This window comes from Cavia porcellus, unplaced genomic scaffold, assembly GCF_034190915.1.
Source record: "Cavia porcellus strain 051 isolate PalLab524CR breed Dunkin Hartley unplaced genomic scaffold, mCavPor4.1 scaffold_6, whole genome shotgun sequence".
In the NCBI taxonomy this organism is placed as follows: domain Eukaryota; kingdom Metazoa; phylum Chordata; class Mammalia; order Rodentia; family Caviidae; genus Cavia; species Cavia porcellus.
In genome coordinates, this window is record NW_026947489.1 from 94,216,250 (window position 1) to 94,241,048 (window position 24,799).

At 58.4% G+C, this 24,799-nt stretch overlaps 3 protein-coding genes across 7 annotated transcripts in view; all 3 read right to left on the minus strand.

Annotated features, from left to right (window-relative positions):
- Positions 1-1,260: 1,260 nt before the first annotated feature.
- Positions 1,261-4,679, minus strand: Hcrt (hypocretin neuropeptide precursor). The gene is made up of 4 exons (XM_003467121.5): positions 4,511-4,679; positions 3,938-4,023; positions 2,317-2,440; positions 1,261-1,668 (listed from the first exon to the last, which is right to left on the minus strand). Exons 3-4 carry the CDS (start codon positions 2,335-2,337, stop codon positions 1,357-1,359), a joined length of 333 nt encoding a protein of 110 aa, XP_003467169.1. The 5' UTR covers positions 2,338-2,440; positions 3,938-4,023; positions 4,511-4,679; the 3' UTR covers positions 1,261-1,356.
- Ghdc (GH3 domain containing) lies at positions 3,240-6,023 on the minus strand. The gene is given in 7 exon segments (XM_023563941.2): positions 3,240-3,814; positions 3,938-4,023; positions 4,511-4,644; positions 4,714-4,785; positions 4,863-5,055; positions 5,309-5,810; positions 5,901-6,023. Coding segments are annotated over 7 exon segments (1,329 nt in total). The 3' UTR covers positions 3,240-3,595.
- A 2,441-nt stretch (positions 6,024-8,464) lies between these two features.
- Stat5b (signal transducer and activator of transcription 5B) overlaps positions 8,465-24,799 on the minus strand; it is a 33,096-nt gene continuing 16,761 nt past the window's right edge. For 2 of the 5 annotated variants that reach the window (XM_063251548.1, XM_063251551.1), the window contains exons 2-19: positions 24,128-24,265; positions 21,744-21,872; positions 19,926-20,015; positions 19,012-19,186; positions 18,655-18,785; positions 18,431-18,582; positions 18,117-18,272; positions 17,838-18,017; positions 17,535-17,622; positions 17,327-17,449; positions 16,407-16,499; positions 15,391-15,597; positions 14,592-14,686; positions 14,378-14,508; positions 13,168-13,338; positions 11,140-11,191; positions 10,820-10,924; positions 8,465-10,279 (exon numbers count right to left, since the gene is read on the minus strand). In XM_063251548.1, the coding sequence (XP_063107618.1) occupies positions 10,153-10,279; positions 10,820-10,924; positions 11,140-11,191; positions 13,168-13,338; positions 14,378-14,508; positions 14,592-14,686; positions 15,391-15,597; positions 16,407-16,499; positions 17,327-17,449; positions 17,535-17,622; positions 17,838-18,017; positions 18,117-18,272; positions 18,431-18,582; positions 18,655-18,785; positions 19,012-19,186; positions 19,926-20,015; positions 21,744-21,872; positions 24,128-24,265 (2,343 nt within the window). In that variant the 3' untranslated portion in view covers positions 8,465-10,152. Of the gene's footprint in view, positions 10,280-10,819; positions 10,925-11,139; positions 11,192-13,167; positions 13,339-14,377; positions 14,509-14,591; positions 14,687-15,390; positions 15,598-16,406; positions 16,500-17,326; positions 17,450-17,534; positions 17,623-17,837; positions 18,018-18,116; positions 18,273-18,430; positions 18,583-18,654; positions 18,786-19,011; positions 19,187-19,925; positions 20,016-21,743; positions 21,901-24,127; positions 24,269-24,799 lie in introns of all 5 variants that reach the window. The other 3 variants (XM_063251552.1, XM_063251553.1, XM_063251550.1) reach the window with 3 other exon arrangements.

Consider the following 24,799-nt stretch of genomic DNA (forward strand, 5'->3'; position numbering starts at 1 on the left):
GGAAAGCTCAGCCGGAGATCGTCGCCTCTCTGTCCTCGCGGCGCAGCGGCGCGCTCTGCTTCTGCGATGGCGGGGCTGAACTCGAAGCTCCTGGGTCGATTCGGGCCCCATGAGGACTCAGCCTGTCCCAGCCGAACAGTACCTATCACCCGGCAGGAAATAGATGAGGCAGGCGGTGGTCGGGACAGAAGAGCTAAGGCCGGGAAGTTTGCGCGGGAGGGGCCATGCGGCGACATGCTCCGGTCGCCCAGTCTGTCCCCAGGCGGAGCCCGTCCTCCTGCGAGGCCCAAGGGGTTAGCAGAGCCACGCCTTTTTACTCTGCTTTCGCGAGTCGCGGAGTGTCCCGCGGCCCCTACCCACCGAAAGCTGCCGTCCCGCCCCTGAGCCGGAGTGCAGGTGATAGCGAGGCACGCGCCTGCCGCCCAGTGGCCCGCGGTCGCAGGGAAAAACTTGGCACTGGTAGGCTTGTGGCTGCGCCCCCAGGGTCTCCTCTCAGGTTCCCGTGGGTCTAGGTTCTGTGTCCAAATCCTCCTTCTAGTAAGAACCCGACTGGTGGAGGGCCAGAGGTCTCCTGCTCCGGTTCCCCTTGTCCTAATGTATCGTTTACCAGGACCGGCATGCTGGGGTTAAGTCTGCCCCTCAGGAATTTGGGGGAACAAGCGTCTTTGGCTAGAGCTGCAGAGAAATCTTACCCTTCCCCCACCCTCATCTCTGCCTGGGAACTTTCCGTGGTCAGTTGTGGTGGTCCAAGCTCGTAATTCCAGCTACTGCGGAGGCAGAGGCAGGAGGATCCCAAATTCAAAGCCATTCTGCTTACATTTAGGGAGGATCTTCCGCAACATGAAATTAAAAAGGGATGGGCTGGGATATAGCTCAGTAGCACAGTTCCTGCCTGGTAAGCGCGAGGTCTTGAGTTTGATTCGTGGTACAAAAAAAAAAAAAAAAAAAGATATAAAGGGCCAGAGATGTCACTTTGTTCCCCAGGGTTAATCCCGCCCGTGATGAGAAAACAAAAACTTTCTGTGCCCACATAGGATCTCTCCCCAATCTCTACGCCTCGCTGAGCGCTGCGGGAGGTTCCCTGTTGAACCCAGATCCAGGCCTGGTCTTTCCTTGTGCAGCCTGCCTCGCCCTCCCGGGTTGCAGAGTGACTTGCAGATCCCAGGGTCACGCGGGATGCTCGCTCGGGCGTTGCATGCTGGCCCAAGCGCTTGGGGCAGGCATGAGGCTCTCCCGCCCACCCGGGGACAGAGACCAACATCACGCACAGACCTCATCTTTATTGCTTTCTGTTAAGGACCGACACTGGGAAGCAGGGTGGGAGGGGTGGAGGCGCGCAGCGGACCTCGAGGGGGCTCAGAGCCCTCGCCGCGGCCCCGGCTGCGCACCTGCGCGGCGGCCCATGGTGAGGATGCCAGCCGCGTGGTTGCCGCCCGCCAACAGGAGGCGCTGCAGCCGGCCCTGCAGCCCCGCGGGCCTCGGCCGCCGCTTGCCCAGCGTGAGGATCCCGGCCGCGTGGTTGCCCGCGCCGTGCAGCAGCTCGTACAGCCGACACGAGCAGGTCTTCTGGCGGCAGCAGTCGGGCAGGGGCTGCGCGGCCGCCCAGGGGGACAGCAGAGCGGGCGGCAGGAGCAGCAGCAACAGCAGTGTCACGGTGGCCCAGGAGACCTGGGGGAGGGGGCAGCACGGGTGCTGTGAGCTGGGAGGGGGTCCAGACCCACGGCCAGCACCGTGCCGCTTCTGTGGCCTCACGGTCACTGCACTGTCCCACTTCTGCGCCCTTTCTGGGATCCTTCAGGGTCTGCAGAGCGCCGCCTTCAGGAAGACCTTGGAGACTGCAAGGCCCCCACCCCGCTTCTCCGGTTCCTTTGGGCTTCCCGCCCGGCTTAAAGCCTGTGCCCCGCCTGAGCACGCGTGTCATAATCTGTGTGTGCCACAGCTTGGAAACTCGGGGGAAACAGCGCCCCCGTTTAGTGTATTTCTGTTTAGTGTCCGGCTGGGACAGTGGGCACTGGCAGGACCCCAGGCAGTCATCTGCTGTCTGCTGCCTGCTGTCGCCTGGGGACACAGCAGCCAGGCCTGTGAACTGTGCTGAGCAGATCCTCCTGGGCAGGGCTGCTGAGGGAACCGGGGGGTGGGGGGGACTGGAGGTCAGAGGGACGGGAGGTGACTGTGAACACAAACTCTTAGGAGAACAGGGTGCAAATGCTGTCAGCTGAGGGGGACACCTGTGGCCTCTCCTGCAGCTCTGCAGCACTTGCTCCAGTCCCCTCATGGGCCACGGAGTGCTCCCATTCCCATGTCCCCGAGTCTTACCTTTGTGGGGGGCAGGCTCATGGTGCCTAGGGCTCTCTGGAGTGTCTGCAGATCAGGGGTCTGGGTGCCCAGGGTCCTCCCGGCTGTGACTGTGGCTGCCGCCAGGGCTGGGGTTTATAGTGCTCTGAGTTTCCGGGGAAGGGGGAAGCAGCTAAGTGTTCCCAGGGCCAAACAAAGGCTTGTGGCTAAGATTAGCACCCTGCAGAGCCCGGTCTCCAGGCTGAGGCCCAGGAATGGCCGCCCAGACTCCAGGCCCCCGTCATCGTCTGCCTGCCTGCTCCCTGGAGACCAGCGGTCTTGGGGTGCTAATGAGGCCACCTTGCACCTAGGAACTCGAGCACACAAAGCAGGCCTGGGACAATGAGGAGAAGGAGAAGGCGCTGGCTAATTAGGGCAGCACGGGGACCCACCATTGGGCCCCGGTGTCCATGCCATGCTGCAGGCCTCTCCCTCCTCCATCTGTGTCACTACCTTGGGGCCATCTCCATGGAGACGTTCCCCGGTCCTAGCATGGTCTCTCTGGCCCCTCTGCCCCCTCCATGGAGTGACATGGTAGAGACTTGGGATGCTTGCTGCGGGTAACAGGAAAAAAGGACGCCAGAAGCCACTAGAAAGTGTCTTCTAGGCTTGAGCCTCCGGGTTCAGGATGCTGTCCACTGCGCACCCAGCATGGAAGTGGTTTGTGGGGCCTCCAGGAAACCTGCTCTGGCAACGGGAGGACTTGGGAACAGCCTTGCCCACTCCATGCTCTGCTGGGGGCACAGGTGAGGCCCTGGGCTTTGGGGGACACTCTACTGTCCTGCAGGTATACTGCTTGGAGGATGAGTCTAGCCCAAGTGTGGGATACCTTGGCACTCAGGGTGGAGAGGGGACTGGGTGGTTGGGGACCCTGAGGGGTTCCCCAGAGCAGACTCGAGCCAAGGTTCTAGGTGGGAGAGGAGGTTTATTGGGGGCTGACCCAGGAGGCACCCTATGGTATGGGGCACTGTTTGGCAGAGTCCCTCCAGAGAGCTGTGAAGGACACTTCAGGGCCATTCCTTGATGGGCAGTGTCACTGTCTTTATTCACTCGACCTGTTCCGCTCCTCCCTGAGCAGCATTACCCTGGGGAGTCTCCCCACCCCACTCCCGGCTCGGGGGTCAGGCACAGGGCTGCAGCTAGGGCACACGGGAAGCTCCAGGAGGTGGAGGTGGAGGCAGGGCTGGCAATAGCTCTGATGGGCCAGGGACATCAGCTGTGCTGGGCAACTAGGGTGACCCAGGGCTTTTGAGGAGCAGGTTCAGGACAGCACCCCACTCTGCAGGAGCTGAGCCAGGTGCCTGTGCCTCAGGACACGGGGCATCTGGGGAGAAGCAGAGGAAGAGGGCCACGCAGCCAGGGTGGCTCCGAGGGCACTGAAGGCCCCACGGGCCACGAGGTGCACCTGGGCGGGGCCCATGCTGCCTCGGAGGCACAGGAACTTGTAGCTCAGGGAGATGTCCTGCAGGCAGAGGTCCAGCTGGGGACAGAGGCCAGGGTGAGGCGGGGTAGTCTGCATGCAGGAGTCAAATGTGTGCCAGGGCCTTCGCTGTGGAGCCTGCCCTCCCTCCCTCGGGCCCCAGAGGGAGACCTGGCCTCTCACTTTGCCTCGGTTTTCCTCCGACAGGTTCCTCAGCCCCCTCAGGTCCAGGAACACCTCATAGTGCGGAGCGGATCCCTTGGAGGAGTCTGCAGAGACCAGTGCCCACTGTTCCCTCAGGGAGGTCCTCTCCTGCTCCCCACATTGGTTTTTGTTTTTTTTTTTTTTTTTGATAAAGGGTATACTATGCAGTCCAGGATGGCCTGGAACTCACTATAGAGCCCAGGCTGGCCTCAAACTTGCTGAGATCCTCCTGCCTCAGCCTCCTGTGAGCTGGGATGACAGTTATGCACCACCACACCCAGCTTGAGATTCCCTATTCTGAGATGCACAGGAAGAGGGCTTCCTGGGGAGGGTGTACATAGAGGGAGGCCCAGGGCCTCAGCCTACACTAGACGGGCAGGGAGAAAGTAGGCAGGGACTGCAACAGGAAGGACTTGAATGGGATCAGCAGAGGACCTTGGTGTGGGGCCTTGGAGGAGACAAGGAGTAGAGTCCCAGCCCATCTGAGGTCCCCTGGCCTGGGATGTGGGTCACAGGGAAGCCAAGGACAGGAGGCAGGGCCCTGATGCTCACCCAAGACACTGCATCCCACACAACAGTGGTCCAGCAGCTCGGCGCCTGGCCACTGTGCCACAGCCCAGTACAGGGCCTCCAAGAACAGGTGCTCCCTGGTGACTTCGCCACACACGCTCAGGGCCTGGTCTAGCCTGGGAAAGAGCATGGCGGAAGTGCTGGGCCCAGGGCCCGGGGCAGCCCCTGGTACCCCGTGCACTCACCTGTAGACAAACCTAACCACTGGACACTGATTATGAGCGCCGACCACCTGAATCACATCACCCAGGTGGTACCTGAAGGGCAGCAGTAGGAGGAGGTCAGCTGAGCCCCTGCACCCCGAAGGGCTGGGCGGGCAGGGCCAGGCGGGCACCTGGTCAGGCTGGCATGGTCTGTGAGCACCATTTCATACTCTTCACCCTGTTGGGCCTTGGCCAGGAGGAGGGTGCAGGGTTCGTCCTCTGGGGCTCCCTCCTTGGCTGGCAGCAGCTCAATGAAGGGGGGCCCAGGGGTCAGGAGGTAGAGCCCCTGTGGCTGATCTGGCCACAGGTTCAGAGCTAGCACCCCTGAGGGGAAAGTGGCATGCCTGTCACCTGACACTGCTATTTCTTCCCGTGGGCTGTGGTAGCCTCCAGGTCTTGCCTTGGGCCCAGCCCCTCTGCTGCCTTCCAGGTTCCCCCCACCTCAGCTCCCCAGCTGCCCCCTTGGCCCTGGCTGGTGGCCCACAGGTGGCAGAGCTGGGTACAAGCTAGTGGGGAGATAGGACAGAGCTGGTAGCAGCCACCCCCTGCCCCACAGCCCTGCCCAACATCCGCTGACCTCCGGCAGCTGCAAAAGCCGGAGAGAAGAATGCCAGGCCTTGGCACCACAAGGCCCTGAGGGCAGCTACTGCCTCAGCCTGGCCGCCGGCGTCCAAAGTCACCACCACCTGTAGCTGTGGCCAGACACGCAGGGCCAGACCCCGGGGCCCCTGCTCCAGGGCTGCCCGGAGCTCAGCCGCCCGCCCTGGAAGAGGCACTCCTGGGTCCCCGGCAGCTATGGCCCCGGCCAGCTCTTCGCCCTGAGCCTCCAGGCCCGTGAAGACATCCAAAAGCCCCGTGGCTGTCCCGGCTTCCAGGACCCTGATCCCTGGGGATCTCAGGGCAGCCAGCAACAGGGTCCAGGGGTCCTTGGCGCCAGGGGGTCCTGCCAGGCCCAGGATGGGCCCCAGTCAGGGCAGTGGGCATGGCCATGGGGAGGTTGGGGTCACAAGGGCTGCAGTCCCAGGAGCCAGTGCAGCAGGGTGCGCCTTGCTGAGGGCCACCAGACCCAGCACAGTGGCCTGGGGACAAGAGTGGCTGTTGGCATGGCCCGTGGGCTGGAGGCTGGTACAGAAGGGTCCCTGTGGGGCTGGGCTGCAGGCATCCGTTACCTGCAGGGCGGCCTCCTGGGGGTACTGGCTTGAGACCAGGGGCTGCCCCCTCTGCTCCCCATTTTCTTCCTCTGGGGCCTGGCTCATCTTGGTCAGAGGGAGGCAGTTCCTGAAGGGACTCATGTCTGCAGTCCCCAAAAACACCAGAAACAACTCAAGAAGCCAAAGTTTCCCCAGTTTCAAGTGAGACTTGAGACTCTAGAGGAAGGGATCCCGAAGAGGCCTGGGGGGTGGGATGGGAGTGGGAGACGAACGGGTCTCTGCTGGAGTGGCTGAGCTCTGGGATCCGACCATCCTCCCTGGGGGTACGGTGGGGACCCAGGACTCCCCGAAGACACCACACCAGGGTCTGCTGCTGGCTTCAGGCTGCATGGTGGGTACTGTGTTCCAGTATGCGCCACTACCAGGCAGCCACGCAGTCCAGGGCACCCTGGGCAGCACCATAGCAGGCAGCAGCAGCAGGAACCAGCATGGCCTGCAGTGACTGGGACCACAGCCAGAGGCTGGGCAAAGCCAGAGCCCCAGGGCAGGCGGAGGAGACCCTGGGAACCTCACTGGCCTGGGTTCAAATTCTGCTGTGCAGTGCCCGAGCTCACACCCTCATCTCCGCAAGCAGGAGGGCAGCATCGGCCCCCTCAGAGCCCTGGGCTTGGCCTAGAGCTGCTGTCCAGCTAGCGACATGGCTCCCTGGCCACCTAAGGCTCTGCTCTGCTCAGGATCCTCTCTGTCCTGCCTCTGTGTTTCTCATGCGTCTGCCAGCAGGCCGGTCCCTGCCCACTCCTGCCCTGCTGGGGCCCTGAGCACTTCCACACTCTCCCACTTCCCACTTCCGGCTAGAAGGTGGGTGGGTGACTTTAAAGGACCAGTGCGCAGGGACATCCGGCATGGGTGGGGGGGACTCTTAAAGTGACAGGGAGGCTAAAAGAGGATTAGCTGGATGTGGGAGGCTGGGGACAAATAGCACCTCCCCAAACTTGTGGGGTGAAGAGAATGCGGCTCACTGCACTGTGGAGCAGATACAGGCCTGAGAGCCTTTAAAACAGAACTTTTTCCCGGCCCAGGTCATCTTCTCAAAAGTCGTGCTGGGCTGCACCCTTGCCTTTTTTAGTTTTTATCTTGAAACAAATCTCAGTTACTCAGGCTGGGGGAGATCCTCTTGCCTCAGCCTCCTCTAACATGGGATGACAGGTGTGCATGATTACGCCGGGCCAGAGAGAAAGTAGGCTTATTACTGAAGACGAGGCCTGCAGGTGGTATGTGTCAGGGGAGCCGGCTAAGGCGGCAGCACAGAGACTGGGAACCAGGGCTTTCAGGATAGACACTGACCGGTACCCAAGTGAGTCAGCCTTGAAGCCTGAGTTCATCCTGATGGAGCCTGGGCTCGGGGCAGCTGTGTTGACTCTCACTGGCTTTATCTGCAGGAGACTCAGAATTCTTAGATCTTCAGGACAGGAGGGAACAGGGTACCAACAAAGTCAGCCTCCTGCCCTCAGCCAAATCCTAGGCTCTGCCCAGGGCCCCTCCTCTGCCTTCTTCCCCACCCCTCTTACAGGGCCCTGGGCTCCACCCGCCTCCAGGGTCTCAGGGATCAAAGGTCTGCACCACCACACCTGCCTCAACTTTTGTAACATTTGCATTGGAACACAAACCTTTAGCTCGGTGTGGTGCTGCACACCTACAGTCCCAGTGCTCTAGAGGCTGAGGCGGGAGGATTGCCTCCAGTTGAAAGTCAGCCCTGGTCTTCTCAGTCCTGAAAACAAAAATGACCTCCCAAGCCCATCTACTTTTTAGCCATTTCCTTCCAATGTCTTCCCAATAGCTAAGCACCCACAAATCTACCTGTTTTGGGGGGACAGGTCTTCCTGTGTAGCTCAGGTTGGCCTTGAACTCACGGAGACCCTCCTGCCTCAGCCTCTGGAGTGCTGGGGTTACAGGCGTGCACCACGCCCGGCCTCAGGGTCTGTATTCTTCAGACATGTTAGTCATGTGCTGTCTTGGTGTGAGGATAATATCGGCTCCATGGTTTGAGTTGGGAAGGGTTCACTCCAGTTTTTAGAGACATTTATGAAGAATTGGTATTAATTCTTCTGTGTTTGTGGAATTCAGAGTCCTGAGCTTTTTGCAGAGTATTTTGAGTCCTGACTGATCTAGCTGGAAATTATTCCAGCTGTCTTTTCTTTTCTTTTTTCTTTTGAGACAGGGTCTCACCATGGAGTCCAGGCTGCCCTCGGACTTGCGGCAACCCCTCTGCCTCAGCCTTCAGTGCTGGCACACTCAGGACTGTTGCACGCCACCCTACCCTGCTCCACGTGCGAATCTGAAGCCCGGCTTTTCACCAGGAAGCATGCGGGCTGCCAGGGGAGCCAAACAGTCCCCCTTTTCCAAACATCACACGAGCAGGATGGTCCAAGGCGCCCTATCTGCCATCTCAGCCCATGCCACACCCTGAAGGCCACCTCCTCCAGCAGTTCCTCTTTTCCAGGCCACACGAATGACTCAGAACTTTTTCCTGCAAAGGCTCCCCTCCCCCACTGCACGACGGAAAGAAAGAAAAACCAGGACTCTGGGTGGCCCTGCAGGGGGAGCCTTTATTAGAAATAACATAAAATGCGCAGTTTGGTGATTGCCCCGATTGCACACGATACTCTTTGCTGACTAGATACTAATCTGCTTTGATGCTAAAAATACATATCTCAAATAATTTCATAAGTTTGAAGAGGAAAAAAAATTATAAAAGTATGCTTTTATTGTAGGAGAGGGGCTCTGCTTGAGTCCTCCCCGCCCCTCTACAAGCCCTGCGAAGCACATGGCAGGAGACGGGGACCAGGCTTTCCTGGCCTCCCTGGCAGCTGCAGGGACAGGGAGGCAGAGGAAGGTGCAGAATGCAGGCAGCGAGCGGGCGCACCGTCCAGTCCCTGGCCTCTCTCTGTCATCATCCAGTCCAGCCTGGTACCCACGGTCCTGGGACCGTGTCCACCACCAACCTGGAAGTGGGTCAAGGCCCCAGCCCTGCCAGGACAGAGGCAGCGGTTGGGGACACCTCTAAGACTGGCAGGGAAGGGCCGGGTGAGCCTGGGCCCCTAGGGTGGGCATCTGAGTGACACTGGGGTGACAAGGGAGGGGTTCGGTGGCCTCCACGTCCCACACAGTGATTCGCCTGCTCCACTGCCTGGCATAAAAAAATAAATCAGTGTACGAACCCGGGCAAGGCGAACAGCAGCTCTGCAAAAGGTCATCTTCCAATAAATAATTTACTACAGAGTCGTCTTCTTCAACAGCAAAACACTGGTAAATTCAGAAATTATTTTTGTAAAAAAAATACGTTTATTTACTCACATATAAAAATAAGGTTTTCGGGCCACCTCACCCGGGCGCCCTGCCCCTTCCAGGAGAGGGGCCGAGGGGTTGACCAGGGAGCTGTACGCTGGCCCTCTGCCTGCCCCTTCCTCCCGGGGTGACTGTGGAGAGATGGGGAGCGGCACCAGGCTGGGGCTTCCTCACAAACCTCTGGGGTCCCTGTCACCAACCCTGGCCAGCGCCTGGCATGCAAGGTGACAGGTGCTCTGGCTCCAGGCGCCCAGGAGAGGAGCAGGAGGGACCAGGCTGTGAACGGCCTAGGACCTGATGCACGCTGGGAGAATTTGGGTGTCCAATTCGGGTGTCCAGGAGAAAACCAAACAAGACCCAGTTTGGAAACAAGAACATTGGTGTCTGTACAAAGCCGTTACAAAGAAGAAGCATTCGGGAATCCGGGGATGGGAGGCAGTGGGGGCACAGGGCCCTGGGGAGGGCGCAGTCCTCTTGCCCACGTGTGAGACAAGTGGCAGTCCCAGAGGCGGGGACTGGACAGAGGGAGGCCACAGAGAGGCCAACTGTCCCTCCTTGTCCCTACCCCCGAGGCATCCCCACCCTCTGTCCTTCTCCTGTGGGGGCAGCCACAGGCCACCACACACAACCCCTCAGTCACCTCCTTGCTGCTCGAGGGAATCGCAGGGCCACTTGGGGCTCGGGAGGGGGGTGGGTGAGAAGGGGAGAGGGGAGGGGCAGAAGCGCCAGGAAGGGCACGCAAAGGGACGCATGCGTGCGCCCCCGCACGGTTACCACCGTGCACAGAAACACTAGCGTCACGATGAGGCCCAGAACTGTACTTCACATTATAAGCTTTGTTTCCAAGGAGAAGCAGGTCACGGACATGGTGTCCCCTAGTGCTATCCCCTGGCCTGGCCAGGACGGAGAAGCTGAGGAGGCTGGGTCATGATTGTGTGTGGGGCATCCACTGACTGTCCATGGGCCGGCCCAGGAGCTCCTCCACGCGCCGAGCCACGTCCATGGTGTCCTCCAGGTCGAAGTCCCCGTCTGTGTCTAAGACGGAGTCCGGGCTTGGAGAAGAAGGGAGGGGAGGGCATCAGGGGCCAGCTGGAGCTCACTAGGGGCCAGGCTAGGGGCCCCAGGCAGCAGGGGTCCTCTAGAAAAACAAGGCTAGTGAGCTAGCTGGGTGGCACACGCCTGTCAGCCTAGCACTCAGGAGGCTGAGGCAGGAGGACTGCTGTGAGCTCGAGGCCAGCCTGAACTGTACAGTGAGACCCTCTATCACAAAACCAAAAAGGAAAGAAAAGCACAACTGATTGGAATACTGAGGACTGAGGTGGTCTGCGCCTGGGTTCTGCAGACAGAAGTGAACCCCAGGGCCCACTGCAATGCAAAACCACTGCCAGGCCAGGCTGCATCACAGCATGAGGCAGGGCTGGCACCTGACTCAACCCCACTACATCACCGCTGTCAGTGGCTGCATCCTCCTCGAACCCCACCGGCCAGTGCCCTGGCCCGGCCCCAGTGCTGAGACCCGCCAGGCTGTGATGTCCCCGGCCCTGTAGGGGTATGACCCGACGCCAGCCCCCCATCCCCTGAACACCACCTACTTCTGTGGGTACAGGTTGTACGGCGCCTGGGGACACACGGCTGGGGACGGGGCCTGGTCCATGTAGGTGGCGCTGGCCCCACTGTCCGCAGATGCAGTCGCAAACCTGCAAGGGGTAGCGGAATGGTGGGGGGCTCAGCTTCTCCGGGGCTGTCTTGGGGGGCATCTGGATGGCTTTTCAAAGTACAGAAGGACAGTGCTGGGGCAGGGGTGTCGGGCACAGCATGACTAAGCCCTGCTCCTTCCCAGGGCTGAGCCGGGGATCCCCAGGTGCCATGGGTTCTGGGGTGGGGGTAGGGTTGGCAGCGGGTGGACACTTACTCGGGGACCACCTGCTTGATCTGCGGCTTCACGTAGCCATCCACTGCTTTCGCTGTGGGACAGTGGGGGTGAGATAAAAATGCATCTCGCTCAATAGGACAGCAAGGTCCCTGCTCTTAGGAGGAGATGCAGCCACCCACCCTATCTTAGGATAACAGCACCTCCCCAGCCACCTGCCTCCTCTAGCGTCTCCTGGGACCGCATAGCAAAACCAAGCCCCCAGGCCGAGATTGCACCAAGGTGAGGTCCCCCAGGCCTGTGCTTTTCACACCTGTGGTGTTCAGGGTGACCTGACGCCCCGCCCCAGGGCTGACCATGGGACTGGACCCTGTCAGAGGACAGGAAGAGCAAAGGTGGGTGAGGCTGGCTTCCTGGGGACCAGCAGCTCCCGTGCCATCAGCTCAGCGGCCCCAGAGGAGAGGTTACTCAGCCCCAGCCGCCCAAAGGCTATGCATCTGTGCTTCCGCCCACAGCTAGACAGATACTTTAGGAGCAGAACTTTTTTAGTAGAACGTGGTGGTGCACTCCTGTCAGCCCAGCAGTCAGGAGGCTGAGGCAGGAGGATCGTTGTGAGTTGGAGAATAGCCTGGACTACATAATGAGCTCAAGGCCAGCCTGGACTACATAATGAGCTCAAGGCCAGCCTGAACTGCACAGGGAGACCCTGTCTCAAACAGACAAAGAGGACTCAAAGAAAATGAGCCAGGAATAGTGACACACAGTGCAGAGGAAAAGCAAACGGCAATGATACTGGATTAGAGACCTGCTCTGGAGTGGACAAACTCAAGCCCAGGGTAGCTGCTCCCAAGCTGTGTGGCTTTAGATGAGTGGGTTTATTTCCCTGGGTCTCGGTTTCCTCATCTGTAAAATGAGGATGATAACTAACACACTTCCTCCACTGTGTAGACAAAATCAGTCCAACAGGGACAGTGCTCAAGAGAGTTCAGGGCACATGGTTGGCACCATGCAATGCCAGCCGTAGTTATGGGACTATTTATCATGGCCGTCACGATCAATGAAAAGGTATCTGTGGCTGCACAGGATCCAGGCAATGGAAACCAGACCACAAGACACCAACTCTGAGCTGCTCAGTGGCCAGGTTGACTGGGAGCTGGCACCTGCTGGCTGGAGGGTGTTGTCGCAGCTGCATAGCTCGAGCCTGGGTGACAGAGGTAGAGTCTGCTTCCTGAAGGGCAGCTCCAGAAAGACTGCTGGGAGCTCAGAGAGCGCAGGCCCTTTGGCACAATGCTGCTTTAAGAATTTATCGCTAATGCCGGGAGTTAGCTCAATGGCACAAACACCTGCCCAGCAAGCATAAGGTTGTGGGTCTGATCACTGGTATCAAAAAAAAAAAAAAAAATTATTGTTAAGTTTCCACATTTGGAAAGCTTAGGCAGGAGGCTCACTTTAAGTTCAAGACGGCAATACCCAGTCTCAAAAAAACTCAAGAGAATTTATCTTAAGAAAATGGTTAACGAGATACAGGTCCCAGGTTACTTCAGCACTCATCAAATCAAAAATGGAATAAAGTAAGGACCAGGTATCTCAGGGGATACCCCGGGCATGGAATTGCCATGTAATGGGCTCCCAAGGCGTTGGAAGTCTGCGCCGCTGACCTGCTGCCTGGGACGCAGTGCCAAGTGGGAGAAAACCAGGCACAAGAGATGAAGTGTGACCCGCCCCAGAGCCGGACTCCTGGGCCAAGGGGCACCCCAGCCTCAGGCTGTCTCAGCCTGTGTCCCGCCTGGCCACACTCCTGCCCTCGGCTCTGCTCTTTTCCTGTTTCAGTACAGGGTCTCAGGCCGGCCTGGGACTCCCTGTGTGGCCCTGGGGCTGTGATTTGTGGCAATTGGGAGACAGAGAAAAGAGACGCAGACAGCTGCCTGGGGCTCTGTCCTGCACCAGCACGCTGACAGCAGGAACCAGACACTGGCTGAATGGGGGTCATACAACAGATAGACAGACAGACCCAGGGAGAACCAAAGGCAAAGTTGCAACCACATGGAACCAGAAGGTGAAAGCAATTACCAGTGTCACGCTCGCAGGGCACAGGTGTGTAGTACTTGGAGTACACCTCGTCCTTCGGCCGGTCAGGAAACACGTAGATCAGGTAGTTCAGGTCCCCCAGGCGGTCGGCCAGGGACCGGATGGAGAAGTCCCTGGTGGTGAAGGGCATCAGGTTCCAGAACATTCTTTCCTCTGCATTGGCAAACAGAAATGATCACGTGTGTGCCACAGTTTCTTCTTTCTTTCTTTCTTTCTTGTTAGAGGATAGGGCCTCACTATGCAGTTAAGGATGGCTCTAAACTCACTGTATAACCTAGGCTGGCTTTGAACTTGTGGTGATCCTCCTGCCTCAGCCTTCCAGGTGCTAAGATTGCAAGTGTGCACCGCCACCACCCCCAGCTCTCCTCATGATTCCCAAATATGCTCCAACATTATTTCATTTGTTCATTTAGAATCAGGGTCTTGTTATGCAGTTCAGGTGGCCTTGGACTCACTATAGAGCCCAGGCTGGCCTTGAACCCACAGCGATCCTCCTGCCTCAGCCTCCCAAGTGCTGGGCTGACAGGCATGTGCCACTGTGCCTGGCACAAATCTCCATGTTAAAGCAGGCACCGGCTGGAGAGAAAGCAGGAGGTGCAGGTGGTTCCCACAGCTGAGGTCAGCACGGCCTCAAGCAGCATCCCTGCCTGTCTGTCAGGAACACGCAGTCCCCATCGTGCCGTTCCCTTGGCTCTGCACAGGGCATCCAGTGTGGCAGGAACAAGTACTCCCCGAGTGCACTTCTGCAAATCACAAAGGGGCCTGAGAAGCCCAGCCAGCAGCTGCTGTCTGCTGAAACGAGCCCACGTAACAATGAGGCCGGGGCTTCAAGAGAGCAGCAGCTGAGGCCTCTGGCTGCCTATGAAAGGCTTGTGCTTCTGTGTGTCCCCGTGTCAGAGTGGCCGCTCCCCAGCCACTGACCTGCATGGCCCCGGCCTCAAGAATGGCCCATCAGCCCTCCCCCTGCCGGGGGAATCTCAGTGCAAGTCAGCCCTGCACACGGCGGGTGTCACCCAGGGAGGGGTGTCATCCATGAAGGGGGTGTCATCCAGGGAGGGGTGGTGCACGCCTGCCATCCCAGCACTCAGGAGGCCGAGGCAGGAGGATGGCCTCAAGTGTGAGGCCAGCCTGGGCCACCTACCAAGACCCTGTGTCAAAAAACAAGGAAAAAAAAAGGAGGTGAGGTGCTCACGGGAGTCGAACTTCCAGGCGATGGTGACACCGCCGATCTCTGAGTCGCTGAAGCGCAGCAGGAAGGTCCCGTCGGGCTTGTTGATGAGCAGGTCGTGCGCCTGCTGCTTGTTCACGAAGCCCAGGATGGCGCTGGACGAGCAGAGGGGGACATGTGTTAGTGACTGAAGGGAACCCAGGTGTGTGTGCGGCTGCTGGGGGGGGACGCAGCTCACCCGTCGTTCCAGTGCGGCTTCAGGTGCTTTTTCAGCACCTCCATGACCCCGTCAAACCACTGCCAGAAGGTGTAGTTCCGTCCTGGCAGGTTCTCCTGGTCAGAGAGGACACGGCCAGGGAGCCGTGAGAGGTGAGCGGTGTGTGGCCACCACCGGGGACACGGGACCCATGACACCCCCAGGGATCTGAGGGTCCCGAGAGGCCTGAGACCAGAAAAGCAGGGTGCAGGGTAGGGAGCGAGAGGCTGGGGACAGAAAGTGTTCTCCTGACCTGTGCCCGACAGTTCCAGAAGCTCATGGAGGGAGGCATGTTTTGGGGGCTCCCGCTCAGAGCTGTGGGGTCACAGTTGCACGGACACTGGGCTGGGTCACACCAACTGTGAGGCCAGTACGGCACGATGGCACCGGTTGCCCAACAGTGACCAGCCGACTGCAGCCACCTGCTTCACTTTCTTGTTTATTTGAGAAAGGCTGTCACTATGTGACCCAGGCTGGCCTTGCACTCACTATATCTCTGGTTGCCCTCAAATGTGTGGTGATCCTCCTGCCTCAGCTTTGCGCCCACTGGGATGACATTCGGGCACCAGCACCACCAACTGGGCTCCATCTTTTTTGTAAAGGAAGGAATTGCCTTAACTCTGCACCAAGTACAACTTAAAGCATGGAAAGCTGTGATTGCGGAGGGTGACTCCAAGCTGCCCCTCCACTCAGAGCTCCTGCTGCTCGGCACATTTTATCAGAACTTGGAGGATGCTGGTCGGGTGTGTGGAGCGGGGAGCAGCGGACAGTGGCCCCTCACCCTGTTGAACTGCGACCAGGACACGGACATGCCGCTGTAGTCCTCCAGGTGGCTGCTGCCGCTGCTGAACAACTTCTGCGCCAGGAACACCAGGTTCTCCTTGGTCAGGCCCCTCGCACTCTGCACCTCGGCCTTGAACTTCATGTTGAGCGCCTCGCACAGCTGCGGCCACAGCACTTTGTCGGGCACAGCGAACGGCACCCTGCCCTGCGGGGACATGGGGCCAGGGTCAGAGGGGTCTTGGGACCGGCACCCCCACCTGCCAAGGAGAAGTGAATGTGGCAGGCAGCTGTCATCGGTGGCCCTGCACCCGAGGGTCTCCATGTGGCTCAGGGTCTGCACTGGGGCAGCCCAGGGGCTCTTGGTCCACTGTCCCTTGCCATGGCCACGCTGCTATGTCCTAGATGACCTGCTGGCCATGCGGCTAGGCCCTAGCTTCTGACACAACAGGAACCAAAGCTGGACCAGGGCTGGCTCTTCGGTGTGAGCTTGCCGGGAATCTAAAGCCCAAGAGAAAGCTGTCCAGTACAGCAGGACACACGCTCAGCTGCACATTCGTGTGTACATGTGTGTAATGCCGCCCGGACACAACTCAGCGGGATGGGGTGGGAGCTGGAAATTTCGAGTTGGCAGCTTTCTTGGAAGCAGGTTAGGACAAAAACTTTTTTTTCTTTGGAGACATGGTCTCGCTATGTAGCCTAGGCTAGCCTCAAACTTGCAGCAATCCTTCTGCCTCAGCCTCCAAGTGCTAGCCTCCAGTTCGGCTCTAAAATGGTTTCCTAATAGACCCTTCCTTTGCATGATGTAAAGCACAGGAGGCACAGAAGCACATGATGAGCTGCCCACCTGGGTCTGGCTTTTAGGTCCCTTCTTTGGGAGCTCCTAACGTGGCAAGGACGCTGTGGCCTATGGTGGCCAAACTTGGTGCTCTGGGTATCGCCAGCGGGCACCACTCACCCTCCCCACTCCCTTCCCACTGTGCTGCTGTGCCATGGGCGTGGGGAACACCCACTCACAGGCTCGGCGAAGGCATTGTCCCAGAGCACCGTGGCCGTCGCATTGTTGTCCTGGCTGCCATGGACGATGACCACCACTGGGAGTGACAGAGTCTGAAAGACATGGGGTGGCAAGGGTTGGCTCCGCCCATCCCGCTCCTCCTTCACCCCACACTGGGAGCAGCCACTGCAGGGCCCGGACCCCGACAGCCTAGTGATCTACACTGAGGTTCCCCAGACCTCTCTTCTCATTTACAGAGTCATTTGTCTTCGAGATGGGGGCTCTCTATGGAGCCCAGGCTGGCCTAGAACTCGGGGTGCTCCGCCTACCTTAGCCTCCCGAGTGCTACGATTGCAGGCCTGTGCCACCATGCCTGACCCCTTGCTTGGATAATTCTATGTGACAGGGTGAGTTTCTCAAGGTTATGGGAGGATAAGTGGGAGAAGAAAGAGAATAAGGAGACATTTCTGGACAAAACCACAAGAAACCTGTGTGAAACCTGATGTCTCTCCCAATTCAGATTTACAAGGAGTCTCCTGGGAAGCATTTTGCACCTACTCTCCAGCCATGTCACCTTGGGTTCCTGGCTTAAGAGACTCTTATGAGATAACGGCTCCAAGGACAAAGCCTCTCTGTTTATCAGTAAGGAGATGTCACAAGCCACAATACCAGTGCTCTGGGAGGCTGAGGCAGGAGGGTCATAAGCTGAAGCCCTGCCTGGGCAACTAAGCATCTTAGTGACTCTGTCTCGAAATAAAGGGGAAAAGGTGGCTGGGTACTGGGCCAGTGCCATACTCTGGGTTCAATTCTCAGAACCAGAAAACAAAGAGCAAAGATTGTGAGCACAACTGCTTTGTGACGAAGTGCAGGGCACATGCACAGGCCTTGCACAGATGCACGCGTGCAAGTCACACATGAGCCCGGGGCGGCGGGGCCTCACCTTGACCTGGAACACGAGTTCGTTGCCACCGATGCTGAACTGCGACTCAAACAGGATGGTGAACTTCTCCTCTGTCACTGACTCCGCTCCACGCCGGTCTGATCTCTTGATGCGTTTCAGGGACTGCAGGGGGGTGGGTATGAGCACTGGCACTGCCAGCCAAGCCCAGGGGACCCCTCCCCGACCATCCCGCTGTCCCCAGCCCTACCATGTTGCGGAAGTGGGCGCTGAGCGTGCCGGTGGCCTGGTGGTACTCCATGACGCAGCAGTTATTCAGGATCTCCCCGCTGTACTCGCTGCCAAACAGAGCGGGGAGCTGGGGACCCTGGGCTCAGCCCAGCTCAGGCAGGGGACATGGGGCCCCACAGAAAGGCCACTGCAAATCGCGACACCCACAGGAAGTGGCGGTCGCGTAAGTGGAGCCTCTGAGCCATCATCCATCAGGACACACCAGGAGGGAATGGGGACACAGATTCCCACCTGCCAGAGCTACGCGGCTCCAGCCACCTACTTTCGGGTGCTCTCGCTCTTGAGCAGCGCCTTGGCCTGCTGCTCGCTGATGATGGTGGCCTTCACCTGCGGCGGGTTCATGTGCACGTTTAGCTTCCCACCCACCAGCAGCCGCACAGTGGCCGCGAACTTGGTCTGTGTCTTCAGGACCTGCGGGGGCTGCTTCTCGATGATGAAGGTGCTGTGGGGACACAGGGGACATGGGGGACATGCTGGCTGGCTGGCTGCTGGCCAGGGAAGGACAGGAGGCAGGCAGGGCGGGGCCAGGCAGCAGGGTCACCTGGTGACCAGGGCTGAGATGATATCCGTGATGGTGGCGTTGACGTCGGCCAGCATCTCCTCCACTGGCCCCGGGATGGGCAGCTGCTGGCACAGGTGCTCAGCCCTGCGGATCTGCTGTCGGTTCTGCCAGATGAGCTCGGCCAGCTTCTCACACCTGCAGGGCCCAGATAGGGACCATGGCTTCCCAGTGCCCAGTGACCCAGGGCCCGGCCCCTTGACTTTGGGGAGAAGAAGACAGGGCCTGGGACCTTACCGCCCCCACCTCCCATGCCCCTGCATGGCTCCTGCGGCCCAGCATGGGCCGGGCCTCACCAGGACTGCAGCACATCCAGGCTGCCCTCGGGGGGACCGCCATTCCCTGCCAGCTGCTGCCGCCGCTTCCACTGGATCAGCTCGTCGTCCAGGATGACCGTCTGTTGCTTGCGTAGCAGTTGCAGGGTCTTCTGGTGCTTCTCGGCCAGCTCCTGGGGGCGGACACGGCCCTGAGCCCCAGCCCGACGGCCCCAACCCAGCCCTGGCCTGACCTGGCCACTCACCACGCGGTACCGCTGCAGGGTCTGTGCCTCACGCTGCAGCCAGGCCTCCAGTGTTGCCTGCTTCTGCTGCAGGGCCGACTCCCGGCTCAGCCGCTCCTGGGGGCTCAGCTGCGCCAGCTGCGCAAATTGGGCTGAAGGGACGGGGCCACCACCATGTCACTGCATGTGTGCAGGGCAGAGGACCGTGGTGACCCCGTATGGCCACACCCAAGGCTGGGACACCCCGACCTCGGCCCCAGGTGAGACCTTGAGCCGTGGGCAGCCGGGCTCTGCCTCGCTTACCATACCCCAAACCCGAGGCCCAGTGTCATTTTGCACGCGCACATTCCCATCCCTGAAGCCACCCTGCAGGCTCACCCTGGACGCGCAGGCTCTCCTGGTACTGGATGATGAAGTACTCCTGGGCCTGTTGCAGCTTCTTGAGCTCATTTTCTGTGTCCTGTGTCACCAGCCGCAGCTCCTCAAAGGTCTGGTTGATCTGCAGGTGCTTCTGCGACAGGGCGTCGGCGAGGCCTCCGGCCGGGGAGCTACCCTGGGGATATTGAGGACAGCGTGGCTCTAACCCTGGGGAAAGCCTTGCTCTGGGCTGGAGGAATTGGGCTGAGGTGGACAGGGGTGGGAGAGCTGGCCCAAGAGGACACGGGCCTCCAGAGCAGAATTTCCCTCTTCAGAGCTAAGCCATACCAGTGTCCTCCAGAGAGGAGAACCTGGCACAGATTGGGTGTCATCAGGGACCCCCCTCTTTGAGGCTCACCCTTGGGTTCCCCACTTGTGTTCAAGGCTATGGGCTGGACAATGTTGGGGCCCAGCGGGACCACAGCCCTGAGTCTTCCTCACATCTCTGTGATGGGGTCACTCGATCCTGGGCACCCTGAGCCCCCCAGGACTTCCACGTCTAGCATGGCAAACCAGGCCAGTGTGGACTGTACCCCTTGGGGACAACTGCCCCAGGTGGACCCCAGCACAATACCGAAGAGTTCAGTTGCTTGGTTTTGTGTTTGAGGCAGGGTCTTGCTCCACAGCTAAGGATAGCTTTGAACTTCAGCAAGTCTCCTGCCTCGGCCTCCAGGGTGCTGGGATGACAGGTGTGAGCCACCTTGCCCGACATGGGGGTAGATTTTATTCTGTCCCTTTCCCTTGGTTGCATGGCCACAGTAACAGTAAGGCGGTGCACCCCTGGGGACCACATCTTGGGGATACTTGGGAGTGTGCATCTGGACACCCAGAGGGAACTGGACCCGCCGCTCGCCCAGCACCTGCCAGGGACTCACATTGGTGGCCTCGCGGACCAGCCTCTGCTCGTTGTACAGGATGTGCCGGATGCAGCGGACCAGCTCCAGGGGGCAGCGGTCATATGTGCTCTGCAAGATGGGAGCCGCCTCTGTGTCACGGCTGAGTGACAGGGTCAGCGGCAGGACAGCAGGTGACCCAATCCTCCCGCACCCAGGGGAACATGGAAGGGGCTCGAACTCACAGTGATCCTCCTGCCTCAGCCTCCCAAGTGCTGGGATGACAGACGTGTGTCACCACGCCCAGCTCCACTAGTTTATTTTAGCTCATTGAAAAGACAGTTTTGTGCATTATCTGTTTGTTGCTTTTTTTGTCAAAAGTCTTTTAGGTTCCTGTGGTATACTCTGAGTGACTACTCTGAGATAATGCAGGGTATTAGCTGCAGTTATTCTCTTATTATGTGTTATGAAATTTTTTTTTCCACAGAAAAATTCCGAGACCGAGTGTGCAGTGTGAGTTTGATCTCACAGTAACAAAGTAACAGGAAGTAAAGGAAGAACCCCTGTGGGCCAGGGCCTAGGCCTGGGCAGGGCACTGACCTCCCACTGGGCCCCAGGTTCTGCCCCTCAATCCCTGTCCCCCCATACATGTAGGTCTGTGCTGCGTGGTACGGGTCGCTGAGTACATATGTGATAGCCGGGTGCTGGAGGTCCAATCTGTAATCCTGGCTTAGGCTGAGGCGAGAGGACCATCAAGCCTAAAGCCGGCCTGGACTATTTTGTGAAAGCCTGTCTCAAAAATTAAAACAAAACCAGCAAGAGTGTGCTGGGCTTGGTGGCAGTGCCTATAATCTAGCTACTCAAGAGGCTGAAGCAGTAGGATCACTTGGACCCAGAAGTTCAAGGTCAACCTGGGCAATGTAGTAGACTGTATCTCAAAAAATAAGGGGAGGTGGATGTGGTAGCACACGCCTGTTATCCCAGCACTCAGGAGGCTGTGGGCAGGAGGATCGCTGCAAGTTCGAGACCAGCCTGGGCTACAAAGTGAGCTCAAGGCCAGCCTGAACTGCATAGCTAAAACTCTGTCGCAAAAAAACAAAAGAACAAAGGAACAGGTACATCAGTGATGAGGGGAAGGCTGCAAAAATGGCTACAGATTAAAGGAGACTGAAGAAAGAGACCATCAAAGGCAGCACCCTGTCTTGGGTGGTGGAGGCCCTGAGGTGACTTCTCTGGGTCGCTCTGGACAGGATGTCACCGGCACCAAGCCAGCAAAGCCAGCAGAAAGCTAAGAGGACCGAGGTGCGGCCTGAGGGAGGAGGCACCGCTCGCAGAGGAGGCACGGGATGAAGGGTCTCCGTGGGCCTGCCACGTGCAGTGGCTGTAAAAGGTACACGGGGCACTGGGTGTGAGCGTGGGTGTGCACAGCACTGGCTCCAGGCACGTGTAGCAGCTCTGTGTCGTTCTTGAAGTTCTTTTTTTTTAACCTGGAATCGAACTCAGGACCTCCTGCTTGCCAGGCAGGCACTGTGCTGCTGAGCTACATCCCTGGCCCAACATTTTTTTTTTGAGACAGGGTCTCACTATGTCTTTCACACTGGCCTAGATTCACAGTGGTCCTCCTGCCTCAGCCTCCCGAGTGCTGGGATGACAGATGAGCACCACCATGCCAGCCTCTTGCGACTTTCTGTCTGTTTCAAATTATTTTCAAATAAAACATCAAAAGATATCCTGGCCAGAGAAGCAAACCTTCAGAGCCCTGTGTGTGCCAGGAACAGGCCAGCCCTGGCGGAACTGCTCTCTTGAGCTTCGGGAGTGGGAAAAGTGCCCTGCCGGAGCCTGGTGCCCACCCACACGCACCTGCAGCTGCGTGGCGTAGTGGCCTAGCTTGATCTTCAGCAGAAACCCATCCTCCCCCACCTGGTGCTCCGCCTTCCTCTGCAGCTCCTGCACCAGGCCCTCCAGGAGCTGCGTGGCTTTGATGTGCTCCTGTGGATTATCAAGATCTATTGAGTCCCTGGGGAAAGAAATCACAGGACATGTACTCAAGCGTGCTCAGACCCTGCACCGCGCAGCACGTACCTACTCACATCGGGATCCCAGGCGGAGCCTAGGGCCTGATGTGTGCAGTCAGCGTGCTGCCCCCAGTCACAGTGCTGGCCCTCAAGTGGCCCCTTCATTTCTTTATTTACTAATTGACCACTGAGACAGGGCTTTGCTGTGTAGCTCAGGCTGGCCTGGAATTTTCAGGGATCCTCCCACCTCAGACCCCTGAGTGCCAGGATCACAGGTGGGCACACTTCCGGCTCACAGCTGTCCGGCTAGTGGGAGCAGCGGCCGCTTTTCCGCCCCACCCTCCTGTTCCCTCTCCTCTGACAGCAGGGCCTCAGGTGAGCAGGCAGCACTGGATTGCGGCAGGAGGACGCCCAACAGCAGCCAGCTGAACTACCACCACTCCCCAAGGGCACTGGGCTGGACAGGCCAGCATTGCAGATAGTGGACTCCATCTGCCTCCAGCCTCGGGGTCAGCTGTCCACTAATCTCAAACCTGCGCCAGAATAGCAGGGTCTGGACATTCCAATGGGTGTGGTGGTGCACACCTGTCATCCCAGCACTCGGGAGGCTGAGGCAGGAAGATGCTGTGAGTCAGAAACCAGCCTGGGCTACACAGTGAGCCCCAGTCACAAAAAAAATAAACAAACAAAGAAGAAATCTTTCAGAGACAGCATCAACATGAAGGGCTGAAGACTGAATATGAAAATCTTCATTTTCCGAGGAAAATCAAATCTACATAATATTCATATTTTTCTTAACATCTACATAAATCTTTTTAGCACTCATTCAATAACAAGACTGCCTGGGAAATCTGCTACGTGAAAGGTTATTTGTCTTTTTTGTCTGTTTTTTGGAGACAGTGTGGCTGTGGAGGTCTTCCTGCCTTAGCCTCCCAAGTGTTGGGATGACAGGTGTCACTACACCTGCCCTGTATTTTGGGTGTTTTTTTTTTTTTTCCAACTCCATTTTATTGCAAGGAGAAAAAGAAAGAAAAAAAAGAAGGAAAAAAAACTAAAACAATTTCAAAATACAACAATCAGGAACGTATGTTGTCATCCCCTATATTTTGTTCTGAAACAGTAGTCTCACCATCCAGTATAGGCTGGTCCCATGTGACCATCCTGCCTCAGTCTCCCAAGCAGCTAAGTCTTTGGGCTCAGGGCCAAATGAAAACACATTCTTATTTCTGTGCTGGGGGCCAGGCATGGTGTCTCACACCTCTCATCCCAGCCCTGGGGAGGCTGAGGCAGGTGGATTGTGAGTTCAAGGCCAGCCTGGACCGCAGGGTAAGAGCATGTCTCAAAAAAAGGAAAAACAGGGCCCGGGATTTAGCTCAGTGGCATAAATGCCTGCCTGGTAACTGAGAGGTTGTGAGTTCAAACTTTGGTACTAAAAAAAAAGGAAAAACGTTCCCTTTGGCAGTAGTGGGACTCAAACCCAGGGCCTGGCCTCGGAGGGCACTGTGCCCGGGCCACACCCCAGCCATGGGAGGAGGCTGAACCTGAGGCCCTGAGCTTCTGCTCCTCGGAGTGTGCAGCATCCCCTCAGGAGGGAGGCAGAAGGGAGCACAGGATCCAAAGCTGGGCTCGCCTGGTGCTGCCCTCCACCCAAGCAAGGGGCAGTGAGACCTGCTCAGCTGCCCAGGATGCTGCCTGCCCCTGGCTCCTGGCTCCTGACCAGAAATCAGCACCCCCAGACAATGCAGTGACAGATGCCCCCCTGCCACTATGCCAGGAGTAGCACAGACAGCCGGGCCAGGCCACCCAGAACCACACTGCCAACGTGCAGCCCTGACGCAGGCTGCAGGAGGTGTGGACGACCCCTGTTGGCCAGAAACAGCAGGGCCAGGCCGCTCAGAGGTCAGCGCCTGCCCAGCTGGGCAAGGCCTGCAGTTGGGTCCTCAGCCGCACAAACAAAATACAGCAAGAAAATACAACTGGGCTGCCAGCTGGCCACACAGGGCCAGTGCCTTCCTGCCCCAGATATGCAGTCAGCAATCAGAGAAATCAGAGTAAAAGTATTGGTGTGGCCGGGTGTGGTGGCGCATGCCTGTCATTACAGCACTCAGGAGGCTGAGGCAGGAGGATCACTGTGAGTTCCAGGCCAGTCTGGGCTGCCCAGACAGACTCGTATGTCAAGACGCCCCCACCCCCAGTAAAAATAAAGACGTGAGACCCTCCTTCACCTACCAGGCCTGGCTCTCTATCCACTGGGCCAGGTAGTGGCGCACCTCGATGGGGAAGTGCTGGCCATACAGCGCCTGCATCTGGCGAAGCGCGTCGCCCTGCAGCTGCTGGGCCTGGATCCACACAGCCATGGCTCACAACCTGCTGGACAAAGGACCTGGGGTGGGTGACCCGTGCTTCCCACGTTCTCCTCCCAAGCCAACAGTCACTGCTCACCGCTGAAGACTGAACAAGGCTCTTCTGGAGACCGCAGAGCTCGCTCCCTTGCTGCTGTCCCCACGTGTAATTTTTATTTATGTATTTAATTTTGAGGCAAGGTCTCCCTGGCCTTCCTGGCCTCAGACTGGCCTTAAACTGTGGCTATTCTCTTGCCTCAGCCTAACCAAGTTCGGGGATGACAGGTGTCTGATGCCACACGGACCCGAGATCAGCCTTCTTGAACTGAATGTCAGCTCCACAGTTTTCAAGATGCAGACACTCCGTGTGGCCCCAGCAAAGAATCGGCCGGGCCTGCGAGGCTCAGGGTATAAGGGTCCTGCGGTTCTTTACATCGAAGCACGAAACTGCCACCACAGATAGGTTCTCTACCTTTGTACAGAAGTGTCAGCAACAGCCTGGCATGGTGACACATGCTTGGGGACCCAGCCCTCAGGAGGCTGAGACAGGAGGACTGCT

Coding starts and splice junctions, on each gene's coding strand:
- Hcrt (XM_003467121.5), bottom strand. CDS start 2,337: ATGAGCCTGCCCCCCACAAAG. Junction 1,669..2,316: donor TGAGCCTGCCCCCCACAAAG/GTAAGACTCGGG, acceptor CCCCTCCCCCAG/GTCTCCTGGGCCACCGTGAC.